Source organism: Lissotriton helveticus, chromosome 6 (assembly GCF_964261635.1).
Source record: "Lissotriton helveticus chromosome 6, aLisHel1.1, whole genome shotgun sequence".
Taxonomy (NCBI): domain Eukaryota; kingdom Metazoa; phylum Chordata; class Amphibia; order Caudata; family Salamandridae; genus Lissotriton; species Lissotriton helveticus.
In genome coordinates this window covers 2,040,307,727-2,040,328,653 of record NC_136067.1, presented here as the reverse complement: position 1 = coordinate 2,040,328,653, position 20,927 = coordinate 2,040,307,727, and the positions used below count along the sequence as shown (strand labels likewise).

General features: G+C 48.4%; 1 protein-coding gene across 7 annotated transcripts in view; it reads right to left on the bottom strand.

Annotated features, from left to right (window-relative positions):
• Positions 1-20,927, bottom strand: part of AGBL5 (AGBL carboxypeptidase 5) — a 482,741-nt gene that overhangs the window by 308,470 nt on the left and 153,344 nt on the right. For all 7 annotated transcript variants that reach the window (XM_078650056.1, XM_078650058.1, XM_078650055.1 and 4 more), the window contains exon 10: positions 19,562-19,697. In XM_078650056.1, coding sequence (XP_078506182.1) covers positions 19,562-19,697 — 136 coding nt within the window. The remainder of the gene's footprint in view (positions 1-19,561; positions 19,698-20,927) is intronic.

Genomic DNA, 20,927 nt, shown 5'->3' with positions numbered 1-20,927 from the left:
GAACTCGAAAATGGAAAAGTGTTTATGATTTTTGAAAATATACATCTTTGTCTTCAATAAACTGATGTTTGGAGCAAATTTGCAAAATATATTTAAAGATATTTCATTGAAAAATCATATGGAATTAGGGAGACTTTCTACTAATATAGTTACATTGGTGCCAAGGGCATTGCAGCTATGGCCATTATTCATTACCGATGTAGAGGTATTCCCCCCTGGCTAAGCCTTTCCTACATTACTACTTGAAAACGTGCCTGATGAACGGAGGTGATGGCTGGTGCCAATCTTGCATATTGTGGTCACTAAGGTATTCTCTTCTGGGGTGGTCCCTTGTACAACACTAATACTAGTAGCAGGGATGATTATCATTTTACTAAAGTAGCTCCTATTACAGAAAAAGTAAGAGACCCCTGAGCTACAGTAAGAGGCACTGGTGCTAGTTACACATGAACATGTGTGCAGGCTCAGTGTATGAGACTACCATTGTGCCCCGCCAAGTAATTGTGCATAGGTACACTGGCAAAGAAGGGACACTGCATGGATTACAGCAGATCTGCGGTAGGATGTATAATTTTAAAGGGGCATTCATAGATAGGTCAGCAGTGGTTACTGGAAACTCTGTGGTGCTTACAATGCATTTCAATATGCCATAAAGTGCAGTTGCGCTCCACTTAGGCCTACAAAGTCCAGCAGGATTTCAAACTGGAGTTGAACATGCAAACAGAGTTTAATTTTGCAGTTGCCAACACACATCTAACGGACTGCAGAAATTATTGTATCCTTCAGCTCATAATCAGATGCCATGCCTTTTCCCCCCATCTGGGTATTGTTCATTCATCTTCTCCCTAGAAGAGAGAACAAAGACCTCCTCACACAAAACAAGGTACTAGCAAGGATTGACCCAGTTCCTGGAAGAGGATTGTCACACTGTATCTGGGCTGGGTCAGATCTCTAGAGCCAACACAAAAGGGGCACCCCATTGAAGTTTTGGTGGGAATGGTTCAAACAGCGATGGCAGCTAGGGGCAGAGTGGAAGTCCTCAGAGGAGCTCTTTCCTACAAAAACATCAAGTCGCCATTACAGATCATCCCAGAGTGCTGTGCAAGAGCTTTAGGACAGGGGTGGAGGGAGGATGAGGCATCCTAGGATTGGCCAGCATCTAGAACATTGTACCTCCTCTTAAAAACCTGTACACAAGAGAGAGACAGTTGAGAAGGTCCTGGACCTATGAAGAGACAACAAAGTGAAGGATGACCAGATGGAAAGAGAAGTAACCCGTTGCCTTGTCAGGATCCTTAGTCCATCCTGATAAGGTATCAGGTTGTCACCAGCTGACCCAGGACTAGGATGAGGGTGTTCTGCTTGCCGGTAGTTGAGGGGCTGTGTAAGATGCCCCGACCAACAGAAAAGGAGCACCAGGAGCCAAGCAGGGAAGGAAATCCTGCTGCCTCCAGAATGCAACCCTTTGGAGGCCTGTTGAAAATGCCCCTTGTTGGCTAGAACCCGACACCAGGAAAAAACGAGCCCAGGATGGAGTAAAATGGAGTAATATGGCCAGAGATATTCCTCTTTATAAGATTTGACTTTTACCCACAAAAATGGGGTTCCGTAACCATTTCCTTGAAACCTCCCAGGGTGGGGCAGGGCCCAGGATCAGTGTATCTTTATTTAGCTACTGGGTGTAGAGGCTGCAAGGGGCTCCCTCCCCTAAATGAGTATAGCGCCTCGGGCCTCTATCACCCAGGAGCCCACACAACAAAAGAAGTAGCCCGGTTAGGGCCAGCGAGTGCAGAGCTGAGTCACGGGACCCAGAAAACAGAAGAGAGCCATCACAGGTAGTGTTTTTTCCTACCTCGTGGCCCCCATGGCTCAAGGCAGGAACTCCCCCTCCCAACCTGCCCCTCACCACCAGTGTCTATTCTCGGATGACCCCAGGAGAGTTTTATATATTTTCTAAGCATTCCTAGAGCTGGAGCTTTTGCTCTTCCGCTCGGGAGGGCAGGGCCTCCTAATGGTTGATCCTACAGCAGCATGTGTGCCTTAAGACTGTAAAAGAAAGATTGACACATTTGTGGTTGCTTTGAATATGAATGCTTTGTTGGTGGCGATATGACATTTGTGGTTACTTTGAATACTAATGCCTTATTGTTGGGGGTGGGGAGTGCAGGTCCTAGGAGACAGTGCAAGTCATGACGTGGCAGAAGAGGGCGAAGCAATCACACGCTATAAAGCACTGTGCAGGACATGCACAGCAAAGCCCAGGCTAAGTGTCTTCGCCCATCATAGCCCAGAAGAGCCCATGCCGGGCCTTATTTTTAGGCTACACTTTCCATTTCTCCCTATAATTTGCTGAGGTACTGTTTTCTACTGTTATCTTGCTTCCTGCCCCACACCCCCACACTTTTGCTCTTGCCTGCCTCTCGTTATCTAGTTACTACCACTAGGAATGGTTAGGACAAAGCTGCAACTAACTCACCTAAATTGCCAATAGCACCTCACTAGATGTGTACCTTCAGTGTGCTGTAGGTGTGATAATTAAAGAAATTCAACTTGTTGAACAATGTCTATCTTTTACACATGACCCACTAGCACAAATTACTTTTGTTCCATCTAATAGTTTGCCATTCTCAAAGGGACTTACACGACCAGTTAATATTTCTACAGCTGATACACCTTGCAATTCTCCCACTGCACCCTCTGCTCAATTGCCATTCTTGTCTTTTATACCAGTCAAGCGGGCGCCACTAAAAAGGCAGTTGCCAACTGTCAGATCGAAAGGCACTCTGCTATCTACTCCTGATGTTCAGGGAGATGCTGCTGGATGTAGCTTGGCTCATCTTGCTGGCATTGAAATAGCATTGTGTGGGAAAATAGCTGTCATCTTAGAAGACAATTTAAAACCCATCTATGACCGCCTTGGGGTTATTGAGCTTGAACTATCTAAACTGAATTTAATTGCATTGGCTACCACATCTGTCCCCTTCCGGACTATTGAACCTGGATTGAGAGGTGCATGCACAAACACGTGGCAGGTAGCTCTAGTTCAAATCTATCTCGCCCCCAAATCCAGGGGCAACAAAGCTCACTTGCCACAATGAGTATACTTTATTGCTAGGGAGGGCAAGGGGGTGAGAGGATGGGGCAGATATAAAATTGCCCCAGCAGACCCCAAGTCTCTCTACAATTAATCTTCACTCAGAGGCATGCAAGTACGTGGGAGTTTTTGTCAAAGGTCCCTGACTTGCCCCAGATAGTATTGAATCTCCTAAAAACAAGGTACTTAACTGGCTCCCTACTAATGCAGACTTTCCTATTTCTGCTTTGCATTATATTTGAAGGTTTGCAGGGTGGATGTGTAGACCCATGAAGAAAGTATAGCGGGAGATTGTGTTGTCATAACGTTTAGGATTCCAACTACTGACACAAGATTGTTGTCTATGTGCATCCAAACTTTTGTGAACCAAGGTACTATTAAACCCATCACACTGGGTTATTTTTTAATCCAATCTCCAACCCGAGTCCACAAGTTCAATCCATCACCCTAAGGCATCCCTCTGTTTTCCCTCCGCATATTGCTTCTAGGCACTTAAGTTTCCCTGAGAACCAATGGCTTATTTCCTTCCAGAAAGTCCCAGACTTTGCAGCTCCTCTCATATCCCATTTTTGTAAGTTGGGGACTGTGCCTGCAAAATTAGTTTCTAGAAAATTCATTACTACCTATGCCCCTGGATCTCGAACACTAAAACCTCCAGTGATCTCTGCGGTCCAGACCTATCTGCATTCAGATAAATTGCCAGCAATTACTGCCACTCTAGCCGATCCTCCATTAGCCGATATGGTCACAACAGCTGTACTTCCTGTTCCATTACCAATGTGTACAAATACCACAGCTATTTTTAATTGGTATCTCGCAGGGGTTGAGTCGAAAATTAGGTGACAGTCAAGTGAGTAGGGTCCATTTATAGATGGGAAAGGGATTTGTCTTTTACAGGAGACACTGGTCATATAAAATGTTCAGAGAAGTGGATTTAAGAGTTATTGGGTCTCTGCTGTCAGGTTATCAGTAGGACAACTATCAGGTGACTTGCTTGCAGGGACAGCTCCTTCGCTAAGGCGGACGAGCGTCGCCCCACAAGAAAAATAAAATGATAATGTTATTATCATTTTATTTTTTATTATTGGCTATGTACAGCCCGAGGGGCTGCGCTTCCCGAAGAAAGGGGAAGGAGGGGTAGCACTCTCCTAAGTGTGCATGACTGCTTGGGCCAGCCAAACCATCATGCGCACTTGGCATGTTATCCACCAGGTTGTGTTGTACAGCCCAATGGAGAACATGCGGAGCCTCCCATTCCCTGGTTGAGCGCCAAAGCACGGCGCTCAGACCAAGCATAGCAGCGTTGTGATTGGTCAGGTGAGTCAGGAGCCTGGGTGCTTCCTGGTTCGTCAACCTGACGAGGACAGAGGAAAGCGGCCGCCAAGAAGGTTTTTTTTTTTTATTTTCCCCTTTTATTGCTTTACTTTTTAACCCCCCATCCTATCCCTCCGTGCCCCACCACTACTGCTAGGTAGCAACCACTACGGCTTGCTTATCTGTTTGAATAGTACACGGATTTGCTCAGAGTTGAATTTTTCGTCCCCTGAAATTTAACTCCTTCTATAGGAACACCTTTTTAGTTAGTTTACATCTATAATAGTTTTGCCAACCAGAAGAAATCACCAACCATTAACTCATTGGACGCAATCCTGGCCTCACATCAGGTCCCACTATGTTATTGTTGCAGGTGACTTGAATCTAACCACAAGCCAAAAAGGCGTGATCCAGGATTTGTGTTCCAATGAATGTGCTTTGTGAGGAATTCCTGAGTTAAAGTCCCCTTTAAGGAGTCACCTGTCTACGGTTACCCTCCAAATGGCAGATTTAACCTTTGCACAGGGCCTCCAAGCATTTAATGCCCACCCCCCACACACTCCCACCTGATGCCACTCTGGTTCCCCTTTCAGGAGAGGAATGTACTTCCAACCATATTGATTAAATTCTTCCAGACATTGGGATAAGGAGATTTAGGTGAAACATGGTAGTGATATTTAGGGTTGAGTGTGACCATAAAAAACTGATTTTAACTGTCCGGGATTGGACATCACGTGCCATGCTCGGCCTTGTGAGAAAGTGTTGGTGGTACCAACAGTGGGAATAGGTAGTGGAATGCTGTATGCTCTTCTCCCAGGGCCGTTTCAGGCATTTATACCAATGTGGTTACAATACTTAAAAATTGAGGGAACTGCAATTCTTGATGACCTTAACTTCCACCTGGAGAACAACAATGACAGCAACACCACCACCCTGCTGGACAACCTCGCCAACCTCGGACTCAAGCAACTGGTGAACACCCCCACCCACTACGCCGGCCACATGCTTGACCCCGTCTTCTCATCCAGCAAGCACATCTCCTTCAGCCACTCCACCGTCATTCATTGGACTGACCATAGCTGCGTCCACTTCAGCGTCAGAAGAACCACGACTCACCACCACCCGCAACAGGTTCCTCGCCGGAGCAAGATCACCGCCGAGCAGCTCACCGCCTCCCTCAGCCAGAACCCTCCCACCAGCACAACGGATCCCAACGAAGCAGCCAGCAACCTCACACAGTGGCTGACCGCCTGCGCCGACGACCTCGCACCACTAAAGAACCCTCCGAGCAGACCCGGCAGCAAGAAAACCCCCTGGTTCACCGACTAACTCAAGGACTCCAAGAAGAACTGCCGCACCCTCGAGAAAGCCTGGCGCCACGACCAGACCACAGACAACATGACCGCCCTCAAGCACGCCACCCGCAAGCACCACCAGCTGATCCGCGCCACCAAGAAGACAGCACTCAAAGAACGACTGGACAACAACTCCCACGACAGCAAGGAACTCTTCAGCATCGTCAAAGAGTTCTCCAACCCCGGCGCCGGAAACAACGACATCACTCCCTCGCAAGACCTCTGCGACTCACTAGCCTCGTTCTTCCACCGCAAGATCGCCGACATACACAACAGCTTCGGCGCACAGACCACGCACCCAACCACGAACCAACGCCCGCCACCACCACCCTCTGCAACTGGACCCCGGTCAGCACTGAAGACACCACCCGCACGATTAACACCATCCACTCCGGATCCCCAACCGACCCCTGCCCCCACCACGTCTTCAACAAGGCCGACTCCATCATCGCACCCCAACTCCGGGACATCATCAACACCTCCTTCCACACCGCCACCTTCCCGGAGAGCTGGAAGCACGCCGAGCTCCGCGCCCTCCTGAAGAAACCAACAGCGGACCCCACCGACTTCAAGAACTTCCGCCCCATCTCGCTCCTCCCTTTTCCTGCCAAAGTCATCGAGAAGACCGTCAAAAGACAGCTCGCCGCCTTCATCGAGACAAACGGATCCCTCGACCCCTCGCAGTCCGGTTTTCGAGCCAACCACAGCACCGAGACCGCCCTGATCGCAGCCACCGATGACATCAGATCCCTGCTCGACAACGGGGAAACAGCGGCCCTCATCCTCCTGGACCTCTCTGCAGCGTTCGACACTGTCTGCCACCGCACCCTAGTGCAGCGCCTCAGCAACATCGGAATCCAAGAGAAGGCACTGGAGTGGATCATCTCGTTCCTCGCCGGAAGAACCCAGAGAGTCCGCCTCCCCCCCCCATACAGATCCGAGGCCACCAAAGTCATCTGCGGCGTACCACAAGGATCATCACTCAGCCCAACCCTCTTCAACGTCTACATGAGCCCCCTCGCAGCCATCACACGCCAACACAACCTCAACATCAACATCATCTCCTACGCCGACGATACTCAGCTGATCCTCTCCCTCACCAACGACACCGCCAGAGCCAGCCTACACGAAGGGATGAAAGACGTCGCCGAGTGGATGAAGAACAGCCGCCTGAAACTGAACTCAGACAAGACGGAAGTCCTCATCCTGGGATCATCTCCGCCGCCTGGGATGATTCCTGGTGGCCCCCTGCCCTGGGCACCACTCCCAAGCCAACGGACCATGCACGCAACCTGGGCTTCATCCTGGACTCCTCCCTCTCGATGACCAGACAAGTTAACGTCGTCTCCTCATCGTGCTTCAACACCCTGCGCATGCTCTGCAAGATCTTCCGATGGTTCCCCACCGAAACCAGGAAGACCGTCACCCAGGCACTCGTCACCAGCCGACTGGACTACGGGAACACCCTCTACGCCGGAACCACAGCCAAACTTCAAAAAAGACTCCAACGCATCCAGAACGCCTCCGCACGACTCATCCTGGACATCCCCCCAAAACAGCCACATCTCCGGCCACCTGAGAGACCTGCACTGGCTCCCCGTCAGCAAGAGAATCACGTTCAGGCTCCTCCCCCACTCACAAAAGGCTCTCCACGACCTGGGCCCCAAGTACCTCAACGACCGCCTGACCTTCTACACACCCACCCGCCAGCTACGATCGACCAGCCACGCCCTCGCCGCCGTACCACGCATCCGCAGAGCCACCGCCGGAGGAAGATCCTTCTCCTACCTGGCAGCCAAGACTTGGAACTCCCTCCCCATCCACCTTCGGCTGACCCAAGACCATCTCTCCTTCAGGAAGCAGCTCAAGACCTGGCTGTTCGAGCAGTGACGTTACACACCCCCCCCCCCTCCCCCAGCGCCTTGAGACCCTTCCGGGTGAGTAGCGCGCTATACAAATGCCTTGATTGATTGATTGATTGATGAGCACATTAACCTATTTGCAGGGCTCAAAGATTATTTTGTCAAGAATTAAAAGTAGGCCTTTAGGAATACAAAATCACACACGTGGTGTACAGAATTCTGCGAGGGGACAAAAGATATTCTTGTGAATGCAAAAAAAATAAAATAATAAGGAGCCATGCACGAGATCAGGGGCTCTAGAATTCAATATAGTCTTGTGATAACTGCAAAGGAAAATTGGGAGAATAAAAAATGGAATGCCCTCTTAGAAATAAAGACCTTATGTTATTCTGGCGGATAGTGAGCCAGGGTGGTGGGATCTTGACTGAACCCTTAGGGACGTCTATCCAGTCATGTGAGTGGTTAGCTCGTTTTAAAAACCTCTACTCCCTTTAACCATAGCCCATCCAGGGGCAATCCCTCAATGAGGCAGCAGCTGCCAAATGTTCGAGTTCCCATCATCCAGAGTTTCTTTTAACCTTGCTGAGACAGCAGCAGCGGTTTCCTTGAAGAAGCAGAGCAAGGCTCCCAGGTGGTCAAGATTCCATCGGACCTGTTTGGATACGATCCAAACAGATGGGTGTCCTATGACAATGCTGTCTCTAATACAATCGCAGCTGGTGCGCAATTACAGCAACTTGAAAAGGAGCGGAGATTTTCCCGGTTTTCAAAAAAGGAAGCCCCAATTGTTCGATTCATTACCTCAGTTTGGTAGATAACTTGCAAAAGATCTTCTGAAAGCAGGCCTTGGGTTAGCTAATGGAGTGGATCAATGAGAATCAGATTGTTACCCATTTGCAGGCTGGATTTAGACCTCGAACTGTGGACCAGGCCTTCATTTTTGAATGGCTAAGTGGAAGACAGTTGATATTGCAGGTGGTGGTGATTTGCTGGGGCCCAAAAGGGGAATAAACAGGGAAAGTTGACATCAAAGAGAGTGAGACAGAGTTGTGTTTTGGCCCAAACTCCTTTTCTTTTGTATATTAATAATTGCATACAGTTCTTAATGAACAGCGCAAACAATTGTCCAACAACATGCTTGATTATTTTTGTTGATGAACACTGCAATGCTTAGATGTTGAAAATGAGTCGGATTGTTTTAATGGTGATATCATGGTGGTATAAACAGATGGTTATTGTTATTAATGAAGTGACACTTTGACAAAGCCAGTAGGCCAGCCTTAAATCTAAAGACATCCCTATATAATGTGATGTTGAATCTGGTTAGCTTAGGTGCGTTGTGATTATGGTGTTCAGGACCCACTAGGGGTGTATTATAATATGAGGCGGGGTCACCAAAACTATTTCCATCTAACGGACGTATATATTTGAATTGTAATGGATAGTATTTGGGGTGATTGAGTGAATGTGTGTGTTTTTGTTTATTGAGTGTTGTTGTTCTTGCATACCAGTGAATCGGAATTGCTAGCCCACACCACATCTCAGTAGGCCTTGAACTACTCATACTCGCTACCCTGATAGAGTTTAGTGCCACAATGGGTTTTGGAGAAAGGCAGTGATTGCCAGGGACTCACCTATTAGAAAGTTATTGAAAGTGGGCGCCCGTGTTAAGGACAAAGTGGGCGCCCGTGTTAAGGACAAAGTGGGCGCCCGTGTTATGGACAAAGTGGACGTCTTTAACGTGGGCGCCCGTGTTAAGGAGAAAGCGGGCGCCCGTGTTAAGGAGAAAGCGGGCGCCCGTGTTAAGGAGAAAGCGGGCGCCCGTGTTAAGGAGAAAGCGGGCGCCCGTGTTAAGGAGAAAGCGGGCGCCCGTGTTAAGGAGAAAGCGGGCGCCCGTGTTAAGGAGAAAGCGGGCGCCCGTGTTAAGGAGAAAGCGGGCGTCCGTGTTGTTAATTTAAAACACATAAGATATGTTAAAGCGCGGCCATGCTGCTTAAAAAAACACAAGCGGTTCCAGATGAAGCAGCGCATGTCCTGCCTGCAGTAAGAGAGACTCAATAAAGGAAAATAGTGCTAACAGAGGTTAAAAATGAAGACAAGGTGGTACTAAGGAGGGACTAACAAGCGTATTTACAAATCAGAAGCCAGTATTTATGAAGAACAATGACACAAGCCAATGACAAATATGGCCAGAGAGTAGGCGGGGCTTCCAGTGCATACTCCAATACAGCACGCCTCACAGAGCAGCGCATGCGGTCACTAGGCTCGAATTAAAAAGGAGATGTATTTTCTGCAACAGAACAATTTGCTCCACTGTAGTCAACTATAATCACAGAATGAGAATCCTCCTCTGGTGGCACAATAGCGATGTTGCCAGTTAGGACTATCAAATTGGGGTTATAGCTACCACAATTAAATATTCATCAGCATCGCTAATAGTAGTGTGAGATGTTTTTTGTTGTGTGTGTGGTTGTGTGGGTATGGTTGTGTGGTGGTGTGGTTGTGTGTGTGGTTGTGTGCCTGGTTGTGCAGTTGTGTGAGTGCAGTTGTGTGTGCGGTTGTGTGAGTGCAGTTGTGTGTGTGGTTGTTGTGTGTGTGTGTGTGTGTGTGTGTGGTTGGTGTGTGTGTGGTTGTTGTGTGTGTGTGTGTGGTTGTTGTGTGTGTGTGTGGTTGTGTGTGTGTGTGTGTGTGTGGTTGTGTGTGTGTGTGTGGTTGTGTGTGTGTGTGGTTGTGTGTGTGTGTGTGGTTGTGTGTATGAGTGCGGGTGTGTGAGTGCGGGTGTGTGAGTGCGGGTGTGTGAGTGCGGGTGTGTAGTTGTGTGTGTGGTTGTGTGCGTGGAGGATTGGGTGTGGTTGTTTGTGTGCTTGTTTGTGTGCTTGTTTGTGTGTCGGATGTTGTGTGAGTGCGGTTGTGTGAGTGCGGTTGTGTGAGTGCGGTTGTGTGAGTGCGGTTGTGTGGGTGTGTGGTTGTGTGTGGTGGTTGTGTGTTGTGGTTGGTTCAGAGCGTGGTTGTGTGTGGTTGTGTGCGTGGCTGTGTGTGCCGTTGTGTGCGTGGTTGTGTGTGCGGTTGTGTGCGCGGTTGTGTGTGTGTGTGTGTGTGTGTGATTTGGTATAAGGATGCCTACATCCTCGCTCGACACCTTTGAATACCACAGTAAATGCCAACAGTGGCACGCCAGGACAGGAGCATTGAAAGCAGGCTTCCACATAAAGCACCCAATGGGGCTGGGACGGGGCAGTCGGAGGAAGAAGATATTAACCCCTTCCATGCTCATGACGAGCTCAGCTCGTCATGAGGCACACCGGAGCTGTGCTAATGACGAGCTGACCTTGTCATGAACAATGGGATTATCATAAAATCAGCACAGGAGGGGAAAAGCCATAGCAGCCAAGGTGTTAAAAAACAGTCCTTTAGAAGTCAGAATCTGTATTTTATTAACACTCAGAATGTTACTAATGAAAAAAATTAACAAGCTTCTTAGCTACAAAATTATACTTGGGAGTATGACATAAAATGAACGTATCTGGAAACTCACATGCGAGATAGGCTGGCTATTTTGAAGCATGTTTTCTTTTCCCTGCTACTCATGCTACGTGTGGAAAAGGACTGCTTTGTAAAAGGAAATGCACCCGGAGTCACAGGGGTCACGGAGCTATTAGGCTGGGGAGCAGGGCTGGGTAGGTCTGTCAAGAAGGCAGGGGCCTCAGATGCCTCTTCTTTCATTTCTTAAATATACCCTAATGGAACTCAGCCTTCACGCTAACTTGCTAGGAACAAGCTGCATGCCAGGGTGTGACGCTAAATGTTGATAGATAAAAGCTTGGGAGTGGTAACGGAGAAAGGATGATTCGCGATGCAGAGTCAAACAAGCATTTACAATGCAATGGTTTCGCCTTTGGAAAAGTTAGAGCTATTGGCATTGCTCATGACATTTCTTATTTTTTTTTTTACTTATAAATAAATGGCATTGTTATTTACATTGCCAACAGTTCACAGCCCACACAGCCCTCACAGCCCTCACAGCGCTCACAGCCCACACAGCTCTCACAGCCCACACAGCTCTCACAGCTCTCACAGCCCTCACAGCCCACACAGCTCTCACAGCTCTCACAGCCCACACAGCCCTCACAGCCCACACAGCTCTCACAGCCCACACAGCTCTCACAGCCCACACAGCCCACACAGCCCTCACAGCCCTCACAGCCCACACAGCCCACACAGCCCACACAGCCCACACAGCCCACACAGCCCACACAGCCCACACAGCCCACACAGCCCACACAGCCCACACAGCCCACACAGCCCACACAGCCCACACAGCCCACACAGCCCACACAGCCCACACAGCCCACACAGCCCACACAGCTCTCACAGCCCACACTATGCTGCTGTCTCTAAGAGAAGCACTTCCCAAATTCAAAACAGATCTCAGTTTCAGAGATTCATTCCCCAAATGCAACTACAGACATGTGCTTTCCCAAGGAAATATACTGCAAAAATAAAACAAGCATTTACAAGTGGGGCCGGAGACACGGACAGCGGGAGGGGGGGGCGGGAACAGGCACAGGCACAATCAAAAGGCAGAAGGCAAGAAAAAACAAAACCAAGTTGTATCTGTTATTTTGGTGCAGGCTAGAACCCACTTGCATGAGCTAGCTGCACAAAGGCGGAGTCTCATTTCAGGCCTGGAGGGACTCCCTGCACAGGGAGGGAGACTGGGGACAGGCCTGAAGGGACTCACTGCACACAGAGGGAGACTGAGGACAAGTCTTGAGGGACTCACTGCACAGAGAGGGAGACTGAGGACAAGCATGGGGTGACTCACTGCACACAAAGGGAGACTGAGGACAAGCCTGGAGGGACTCACTGCACACAGAGGGAGACTGAGGACAAGCCTGAAGGGACTCACTGCACACAGAGGGAGACTGAGGACAGGCCTGGAGGGACTCACTGCACACAGAGGGAGACTGAGGACAAGCCAGGAGGGACTCACTGCACACAGAGGGAGACTGAGGACAAGCCTGGAGGTTTAGAAATGGTTAGAAACTGCGCAGAGTATCTCTCTCGGACTTCTGTGTAACTGGAGCTTCGCAAACAATGGGCAACATAGGAAAGCAAACATTAGCAAAGCCAATCCATCTAGCGTTGGGTTCCAGGCTTTGGGTTTGGTTAATAGTTGTTCTGTATTGCCATCGATTGCATAAAACGCCGCCGTTGAAGTTGCCAGGCCTTCACTAATATTTTAAAAAAATATAAACACGCATTTTTTCTCGAAACAAACAGTGTCAAAGTGGCCCCTGAGGGGGTGCTACTTTGCGTGTGGATGTGTTCATTTTGACAGGGTTTGCTTTTGCCCTCGCTCAGGATGCAGTAAGCCAATGGCTGAAGTGGGCTGGGCCAGGGGGTTCAAAGCAGCGAGCAGAAGAGAAGTGTGAATGGCACAACAGCAGACCAATGGGTGAAGAGGGCTGCCTGAACGCCCTATAAGTAAGAGCGAAATATATGATATTACTAGAACGAGAAGATCTTGGTTCACACCACACCTGAAAAACAAACCATAGATGAGGCTTCCTCAAATATGGTAGTCTAAAATCGTCGCAATGTATCCTCTTCCGACGACCTGCAACTACTACAATTGATGTGCCCTACAGAGACGTGTCAGCAACGACCCTTGCACTGCAAACGAAACCCTGCTAGCTGCACGATTAATGCACACTCTTGTACTCCCTCGCTGCACTGTACACCCCCTACGGCACTCCTCAATTGCACTTTACTACATCACCGGAGCACAAGAGGTGCCTGCTGCGTTCGAAAATCATGCACCAGTGCTGCACTTTACATACTGCACCCTCAAACATTATTTGTTGCACTTTAAATGGACGCACTGTCCCTCTGGGTGAGGACCTGGCTCCCTTCTCATAGCACTTTACTCGAATACACCCTTCTGCACTTAAGGGCACCTATGTCAGCTGCGCGTTATTCAGTAACGTATTTAAACGTACACCCTGCAGCACGTTCAAAGCACATTACTCATTTGATTTTCACTTTAAATTCACACACTAATTCAATTTAAGCTTGTGCACAATCACTGGACTTTAAATCCATATACCCGGGTCATTTTGTGTGTACAGATGTCGCCTACACTTTAACTCATTCCAACCGTAAATACTATACTAGACAGCACCGCTGCACTTCGGATGAACACGTTAGCACACATTACGCGGTACACTTATATTGTGAAGCTGAAGTGCAGGGAATCCCTTTCCTTCCACTGCACTTTAAAGGACATTTTTTCGACTAAAGTCTCCTAAACGTTCCCGTGGCATTTCGAGATCACACCCATCTGCACTTTGCTATTTATTAATAGGTTACTGAATGTATTTAAGGATTAACCGCCCCAACTTTTTTATCAGCTCCACTTTCACTTATTTATTTCCCCTCTTCATTTTTTTTTAGGGGGGGGGGGGGTAGCCTAATGGCCAAAACTGTCGACTTTGAATCTGAAGAACCGTGTTGGAGTCTCAGCGTTGGCACAGCGTCCTGTGATTCTGGGCAAAACACTCACTCTCCCTGTAGGTATAAAAAATGAATGTGTCCTTGACTGTGTAATGTAGCTGGTGCTCATGTAAAGCGCTCTGATACCTTCAGGTCGAGTTCATGCTTTATAAACCTGCAACAAAAAACAGTTCTTGCAGCGAGACTTTGGACACCACTTGTCTGCTATGCAGGGAATAAAAGCTTCAGGTCACACTCAACATCCAGACCCTCTCCAAGTTACATTTTACATTGCACTTTACAGCGGTAGGTACGGGTGGCACTTTGAAGGGATATACCCGGGACCTCCACAGAGCTTTGCACTGGTGGTTACAGGCGGCACTGAATGGACATCGCCGCACAACCCTCCAACCCCAAAGACACAGCACTTCACTCCAGTAGTTATGGCGGCACTTTGAATATTGCTGCTGTTAAAGCTTTGACTCCGTCCTTCAGACCTGAACTTGGACGTCACACTCCACTCCACAGCACTCGGGGTCGTGCTCACTTTACTTCTCCCGAATTATAATTACAAGAAAAGGACGGCGCAGCCGACAACACCAATAAAACCCCAGAAAGGAAGCAGTAAATCAAAGGCTCCGACCCAAGTGAAAATCTGACCTGGAGGCGCCTAGAACCCCATCTGACCCACCCTAAATGACACAAACAGAAAATGATTCACTGCAACAACAAAAGCATTTTAAAAACAAAAATAAAGCAATGCCGAGATAACAGACAAACGGAAAGGGAATATCAGCGTATTTAAGAAAGACAACTGAAAAATTAATTTCGGAAAAGACAACTAGTGACTCAAACGCTCACGCGTGTGTGCACCCGAAACACAAACATACCCCGTCTCCGTTTCCAAGCCTCTCTACACCCCCACCCCCCAACCCCCTACACTGCTCAGCTTATCTTCCTCTCCTCTGTGCCTCCGTCCCTCACTGCCTCTCTCCCTGTCTTCTTTCGCCCTCCGCTCTCTTTTCGTTCACGTTTCTCACTCATTTTCGACATCTCAAACTTTCCTACTTCTCCTCTCCCTTTCGCCCCCTCTCTCTAGGGCGTGAAATGGGCAGTCTGACCTCCGTAAGGGGCGCGCCATCCTCAACGGTCATCTCTCCGGGTGTCCAGGGTCACACAGGGCGTGCTTCAGATCTCTCCGGGTGCCGAGGGTCACACAGGGTGTGCTGCAGATGCGTCTCTCCCCGGGTGCCCAGGGTCGCACAGGGCGTGCTGCTGATGCAGTTCTCTCCGGGTGCCCAGGGTCACACAGGGCGTGCTGCGGATCTCTCTGGGTGTGCAGGGTCACACAGGGCGTGCTGCAGATGTGGATCCCTGAGTGCCGGCGCCGCCTGCGCTCCCTGCAGTCCGTCTCGTCTCTGGCTGCCGCATTTGGCAACCCCGGCCGCGCTCCTTCCTGCCTTGAATACCGCGCCCTCATTATTCAGGGCTCTGTCATTAGCACCCGTCCCCGCTGCCGGAATTATAAATGAAAATCCTTGTTGTCCTTTACAAATAAACCAGGCTCCCTCAGTCAGTCAAAGTCAAATGGAAGTGACTGCCAGACAAAGCAGCCCCATGACGGACAGTGCTCTCAGCAAGGGATCAATACACACAGGAAGTTTCCCGCCGCACAATGCAGATAGCAGCGTCGTGCTCACTTCCAACGGGGAGCGCAGGGAGTGTTTGCTGGCACTTTAAAATAAAATCCTCAAGATGCTATAAAGCCGCTGAGGTATAAAATGGAAAGTGCTTAGCCTGCCTGTACGGAAATATCTCACAGCGCGGCAGAGGAAGTCACGGACGCCGGGCACTGTAAATCTCCGGGAGTTTAGCTTGTTTGTTTACACCATGACGATGATCTAAAGAGAAGGCGAGTGTGATAGAGGGGGAATCTGCGGGCACGCCACCGTCCCTCCCACTCGCCACACACCACCCAGCAGATCACCAAACCAAAGCGATAAATCCAGCCCCTCCCTCCGTTCGCCCCTACCGCCGCTGCAAGCAGATTCCATGCTTTTCGTAAACATTTAACCTCAGCTTCTCGATGTGAACGCGTCAGGGCAGGGGCCGGCTCAACTGTGTGTGCACTCGGCGCTTTTTGTGGCCGCCACAATGCTGCGCATAATGCCCGAAAATCCATCTTTAACATCTCGACGTGTGGGTAGTCAGGCTGGGCCCTGAGAATGCCAGGCATGCCAGGGGGAACAAAGGTACTAACGCCGCGCAGAACCTGCTGAACGGTGGCGGAGATCCTGCGCGAGAGGATGGAGGGGCCGAGGGGGGGGCAGCCTGGCACCCGGGGGGAGAGCGCCTGTTCCTGATTGACCTGGGAGTAATTTAGCTGCTTACCAGAGTGTGGGCTGAGCTTTGCTGGATGTTTGTGGGTGTCCGCAAAGTTAGGACGTGTGCGTTACATTAAACAAACAAGTTGCATTTCTATTGCATTAATGCCCCCGGGAACGGGGCCGGAAGACGAGCCGAACATGCATAAAAAACCGCACGGGCACCAGCGGGAGGGGGGCGGGAACGGGGTCAGGAGACACGGAGAGGGGGTGGGAACGGGCCAAAAAAAAAAAGCAAGCAAAAAAAAAAGCAAGCACTCACCTGGACTTCTTCCGGGTGCCGGCAATGCCGGAACAGATTCGGGGGCGTTCCCGGCTTTCGGCTGACGTCGCGTGACGTCGGCAAAAGCCAAAGAATGTCGGGAACGCCCCCGAATCTGGTCCGGCATTGACGGACAGGCCCCTCGTCCAATGGCTAGGCTCCATTTATGGAGCCAGCCAATGAATGACGAGGGCCGAACCAAAGCCACACTACAGAACTCATCAGGATTTCGCCTGCGCGAAAAAGATGCGCAGAGCGCATCTTTTCGCCAGGCGAAACCTAAAAATGCAGCTGAAGTTGTGTGCTTTCAGTGAGACAGATCAGATAAGTGCCGAGATGCTACCAAAAAATGAATGTTACTGTGCGTCATGAAACCACTGCTCATGTAAAGCACTCCAATACCTATGCTTCAAGATCGCGCTGTGTAAAAACTGTAAATACAAATTAATTTTACCAAGTGTAATGAAACCAGTGCTCATGTAAAGCACTCTAATACCTACGGGTCGAGATTGTACTGAATAAAACTGCAACAAAAACAAGGGAAAGTGAAAGCGTCATGCGCGCGTTGTAGACACGCCGTGAGTGTGCACATCGCGTGGCCTGCGGCTCATGCCCAGTGGCGGCGCCTGCAGACTTCGCCATACTCGGATGGGTGCTGCGCAGCTCGTGTGGCCCAGGGAGGGGGCCGCCAAGGTGCCAGGGTGCCCAAGGCGGGGACACATGGCAGCTGAATTAGAATTGCTAGCTGCTTATGCGCTGGATCACAAGGAGCAGTTACCTGTATCACCGTCATAACTGCTCCGCCGAACCCAGATGCCTTTCTTCCACCCTGCGCACCAGCTAGGCTCAGGGACATGGAGAATACGAAGCTTCGGTTTCCACCCCCGACGCAGGTTAAAAGAAGACTCGGTGGTAAGAACCCCCACAAGTACTGCTACTAATCAGGGGGGAAGGGAAAGTGAAAGTAAGGCTGCATGAGGCTTGCGAGAACTTGCCTCGAAAGTGGGACAGGAGATGTGCACACTGCGTGGCTGTGCGTGCGCACAAGCTCCAATCGAGAAAGTAACAGTATTGTACAGGGATTATTGTTGTATTTAGTTTCCTGGCGCAACACAGTGTAGTTACACATGGGGCTCGCTAACAGAATTTGACTGTAAGCGTGTGTATGTTTTTATTTACTGCACAGTATTGCTATGCAATAACAAAAACTGTTTATTTGTTCCACGCTATTGCCACACGAGTAAGCGTGTGTATGTTTTCATTCACTGCACACTATTGCTATGCAACTATGGAAAGTGTTTATTTGCCTCATGCTATTGCCACTAGAGTTTGTAACAGTGATCTGTTAGTTCTTGCAATAGACAGACAACACTTTGTAATATTAGCTACGAATAAATGGCAAAAGGAGCTTCCAGAACATGGCGCAATATTAGCTGAGGATTTGTGGCAACGGGAAACTTTGTAAGATGCAGGGAAATTACTGGTGCCTTTAATTTGTCCACGAAACACAGTGGTTAGGCACGGCAGTAGTGGAGGTTGGTTATGGCAAACAACGTGTAAGAGTTAAATAAATATTGCACGGGCAACACCAGTTTGTTAATATTCTGAGCGTACAAAGAGGCCGCACTTTAGGCACTATGTAATTGTGTTATAGTAGCGACAGGGTAAATTGTGGCAGGAGGAGGCTTTTGGAAGATATAGAGAAGTTTAAGATGCCCCTAATGTATGTTATTTTATTAGCAGTAGCTTGTATGTCACCACCTTACAATATCAGCAGAGATTTTCGTTAAAAAGACATTGCGCGAAAATGAGGTCAGTTGCTAGTGTCCTTTGTTTGCTAGCGCAACACAGCGGGATGAAGCATATCATACGAGCAACCGCAAAGTTTGTTAAAAGTGGCAGTCGCACTTTGGAAATGCTGACAGATGCAGGGAATTTACCAATGCCCTTAATTGGTCCACGAAACACAGTAGTTAGGCACAATATTAGCTGAGTATTGTGGCAACGGGAACCTTTTAAGATGCAGTGAAGATACCAGCGTCCTTAATTTGTCCACGAAATACAGTGGTTAGGCACGGCGGTAGTGGAGGTTGGTTATGGGAAACAACGTATAAGAATTAAATAAATATTGCACGGGCAACTCCATAGTTTGATAATATTCTGAGCGTACAAGGAGCTCGCACTTTAGGCACTGTGCACTATAAAAAAAAAGAAAACACTTTGTAGTATCAGCTAAGAATCAATTGCAAAAGGAGCTTCCAGAACATGGTGCCAGTGAGACGGCCACTCATGCTCTCACAAGAAAGGCGGAAGGGAAAAAGGCATTTATCTCGGCATGCCTCCAGGCACCCCACAGGCTGCTGCTGAAAGCACGCCTTCCAGAGCGCGTTCACACTTTTCACTGCAGCCTAATTAACGTGCACAGCTGTACACAGCTTAGAAGCATGCGCGTCAACAGACCCCAATCGCCAAAGCCCTGCACGTGGCCCCGGTCTGTACCACTTGAGAGGCAAGTCGATAACAATAGATCTCGCTGGCGGCAGCGCTTTCGCGCTGCATCGCCAGGGGAGACCTAAAAAAGCTATATCAACACCAAAACAAGACACTGCAACTTTCTAAATTGGTGCTGGACTCCTTTATTTTTATTATTATTCTGGGAAAAGCCCAAAGAAACCTGATTTAGCAGCAGGACAAGCCCAAAGTTCAATCCCAAATAACTTCTGATCCGCAAAGCAATATGCCTTTTTACCAAGTGATTTAGATGCATGCTCTTAGTGGCACAGGTTCAAACTCACCTGTTCGAAGAGGTCTGTGGTATACTTGGGTGGGAATGCTGGAGGAGGAGGAGGGCTCGCCCTGCCATTGTCATGGCAGGCTGAAGGCATAGCGTTGACAGCCCGCCCAGTGTTATAGTTGCATTCCAATGTGTAGCTAAAAATAAACAAAGACATCTCCAATTAGAAGGAACTTTGCAAAAGAACAGTACTTGATTTTTTGATGCTTTACAAAGTAATTAAATTAGCACAATATTCACCTTATCGACAAAGTGTTGCACTGTACATTTCAAGGAGTGTTTACTTAACTGCCGATATATTTCATCCAACACCAAGAACCCCATCCCCAGCCGAACACTAACCACAGCCACAAGTATAAAGGTCATGTGCTTTGTGTTTTCCTGCTTTTGAGCCTCCTGTGGCATTCATTAATTTGTTATAAATGCATATTTTGCTCATTCTATAGCGTGATGCTATGGCATAGGTTGATAGTACATCAATATCTCATATGTTATGTATTTAATAGCAACATTTATAAAGAACAGTGGATTTAGGGAAACATGCAGAAGAAATTCAAATGATCCTTTTTCACAATTAACAACCCAAATCCCAAGATCCATTTTTCTCATAGTAACGCTGGGAGATCCTATATAAGTTGGGTGCACAGGCATTTAACCGGAGAGATGCTTCAACATTTTGCAACAGCATCAAAGTCATTAACATGTGCTTGAAGGACAAGCACTGGCACTGGTGGTGCTATTTGTAGCTTTCTCAAGCAAAGCAGGACCAAAGAAACTGACCTCACTTGCAGTAGACTGCAAAACACTGAGTATCTATGATGAAAGGTATGTGTGGAAAAGGCCATCTAGGAAACTGGTTTATAAATTCTATGCATCCAGTGTTAAGCTATACAGTATCGAAGAAGGGAGGGATTTTGATAAAGATTGATTACATCAATGATTTTACTAAATATTTATCATCTGACATGTTACTTGTTCTTGTACTTTTATGGGTCCTATTTTTGCTTTTCACTATTATTTTTATTTCTGCAATAACACCCACAATCTAGATTAGAACTGGGTTTTAATATTTTACAAAGCCTTTTCCAATACATTCTGTGGAGTTCTTGAATGTTCATCTTAAGAGGAGAGGGGTGCCTGAACTCACTAACTAATACATGTAATCCTAGTAATCTCTGACAGGAATGAGTGTTTATCAAATATACATTATCTCCAGGTAAGTCATGGGAAATAAGTGGGATACAGACGTTTGTCTTTCCTGCTCATCTTGTAAAGCAAGTTACTTACCTTCGGTAATGCCTTACCTGGAACATACTATCTAGCTGCAGATTCCCTACCCTAAAATTATCCCCAAGCGTCAGACTGGA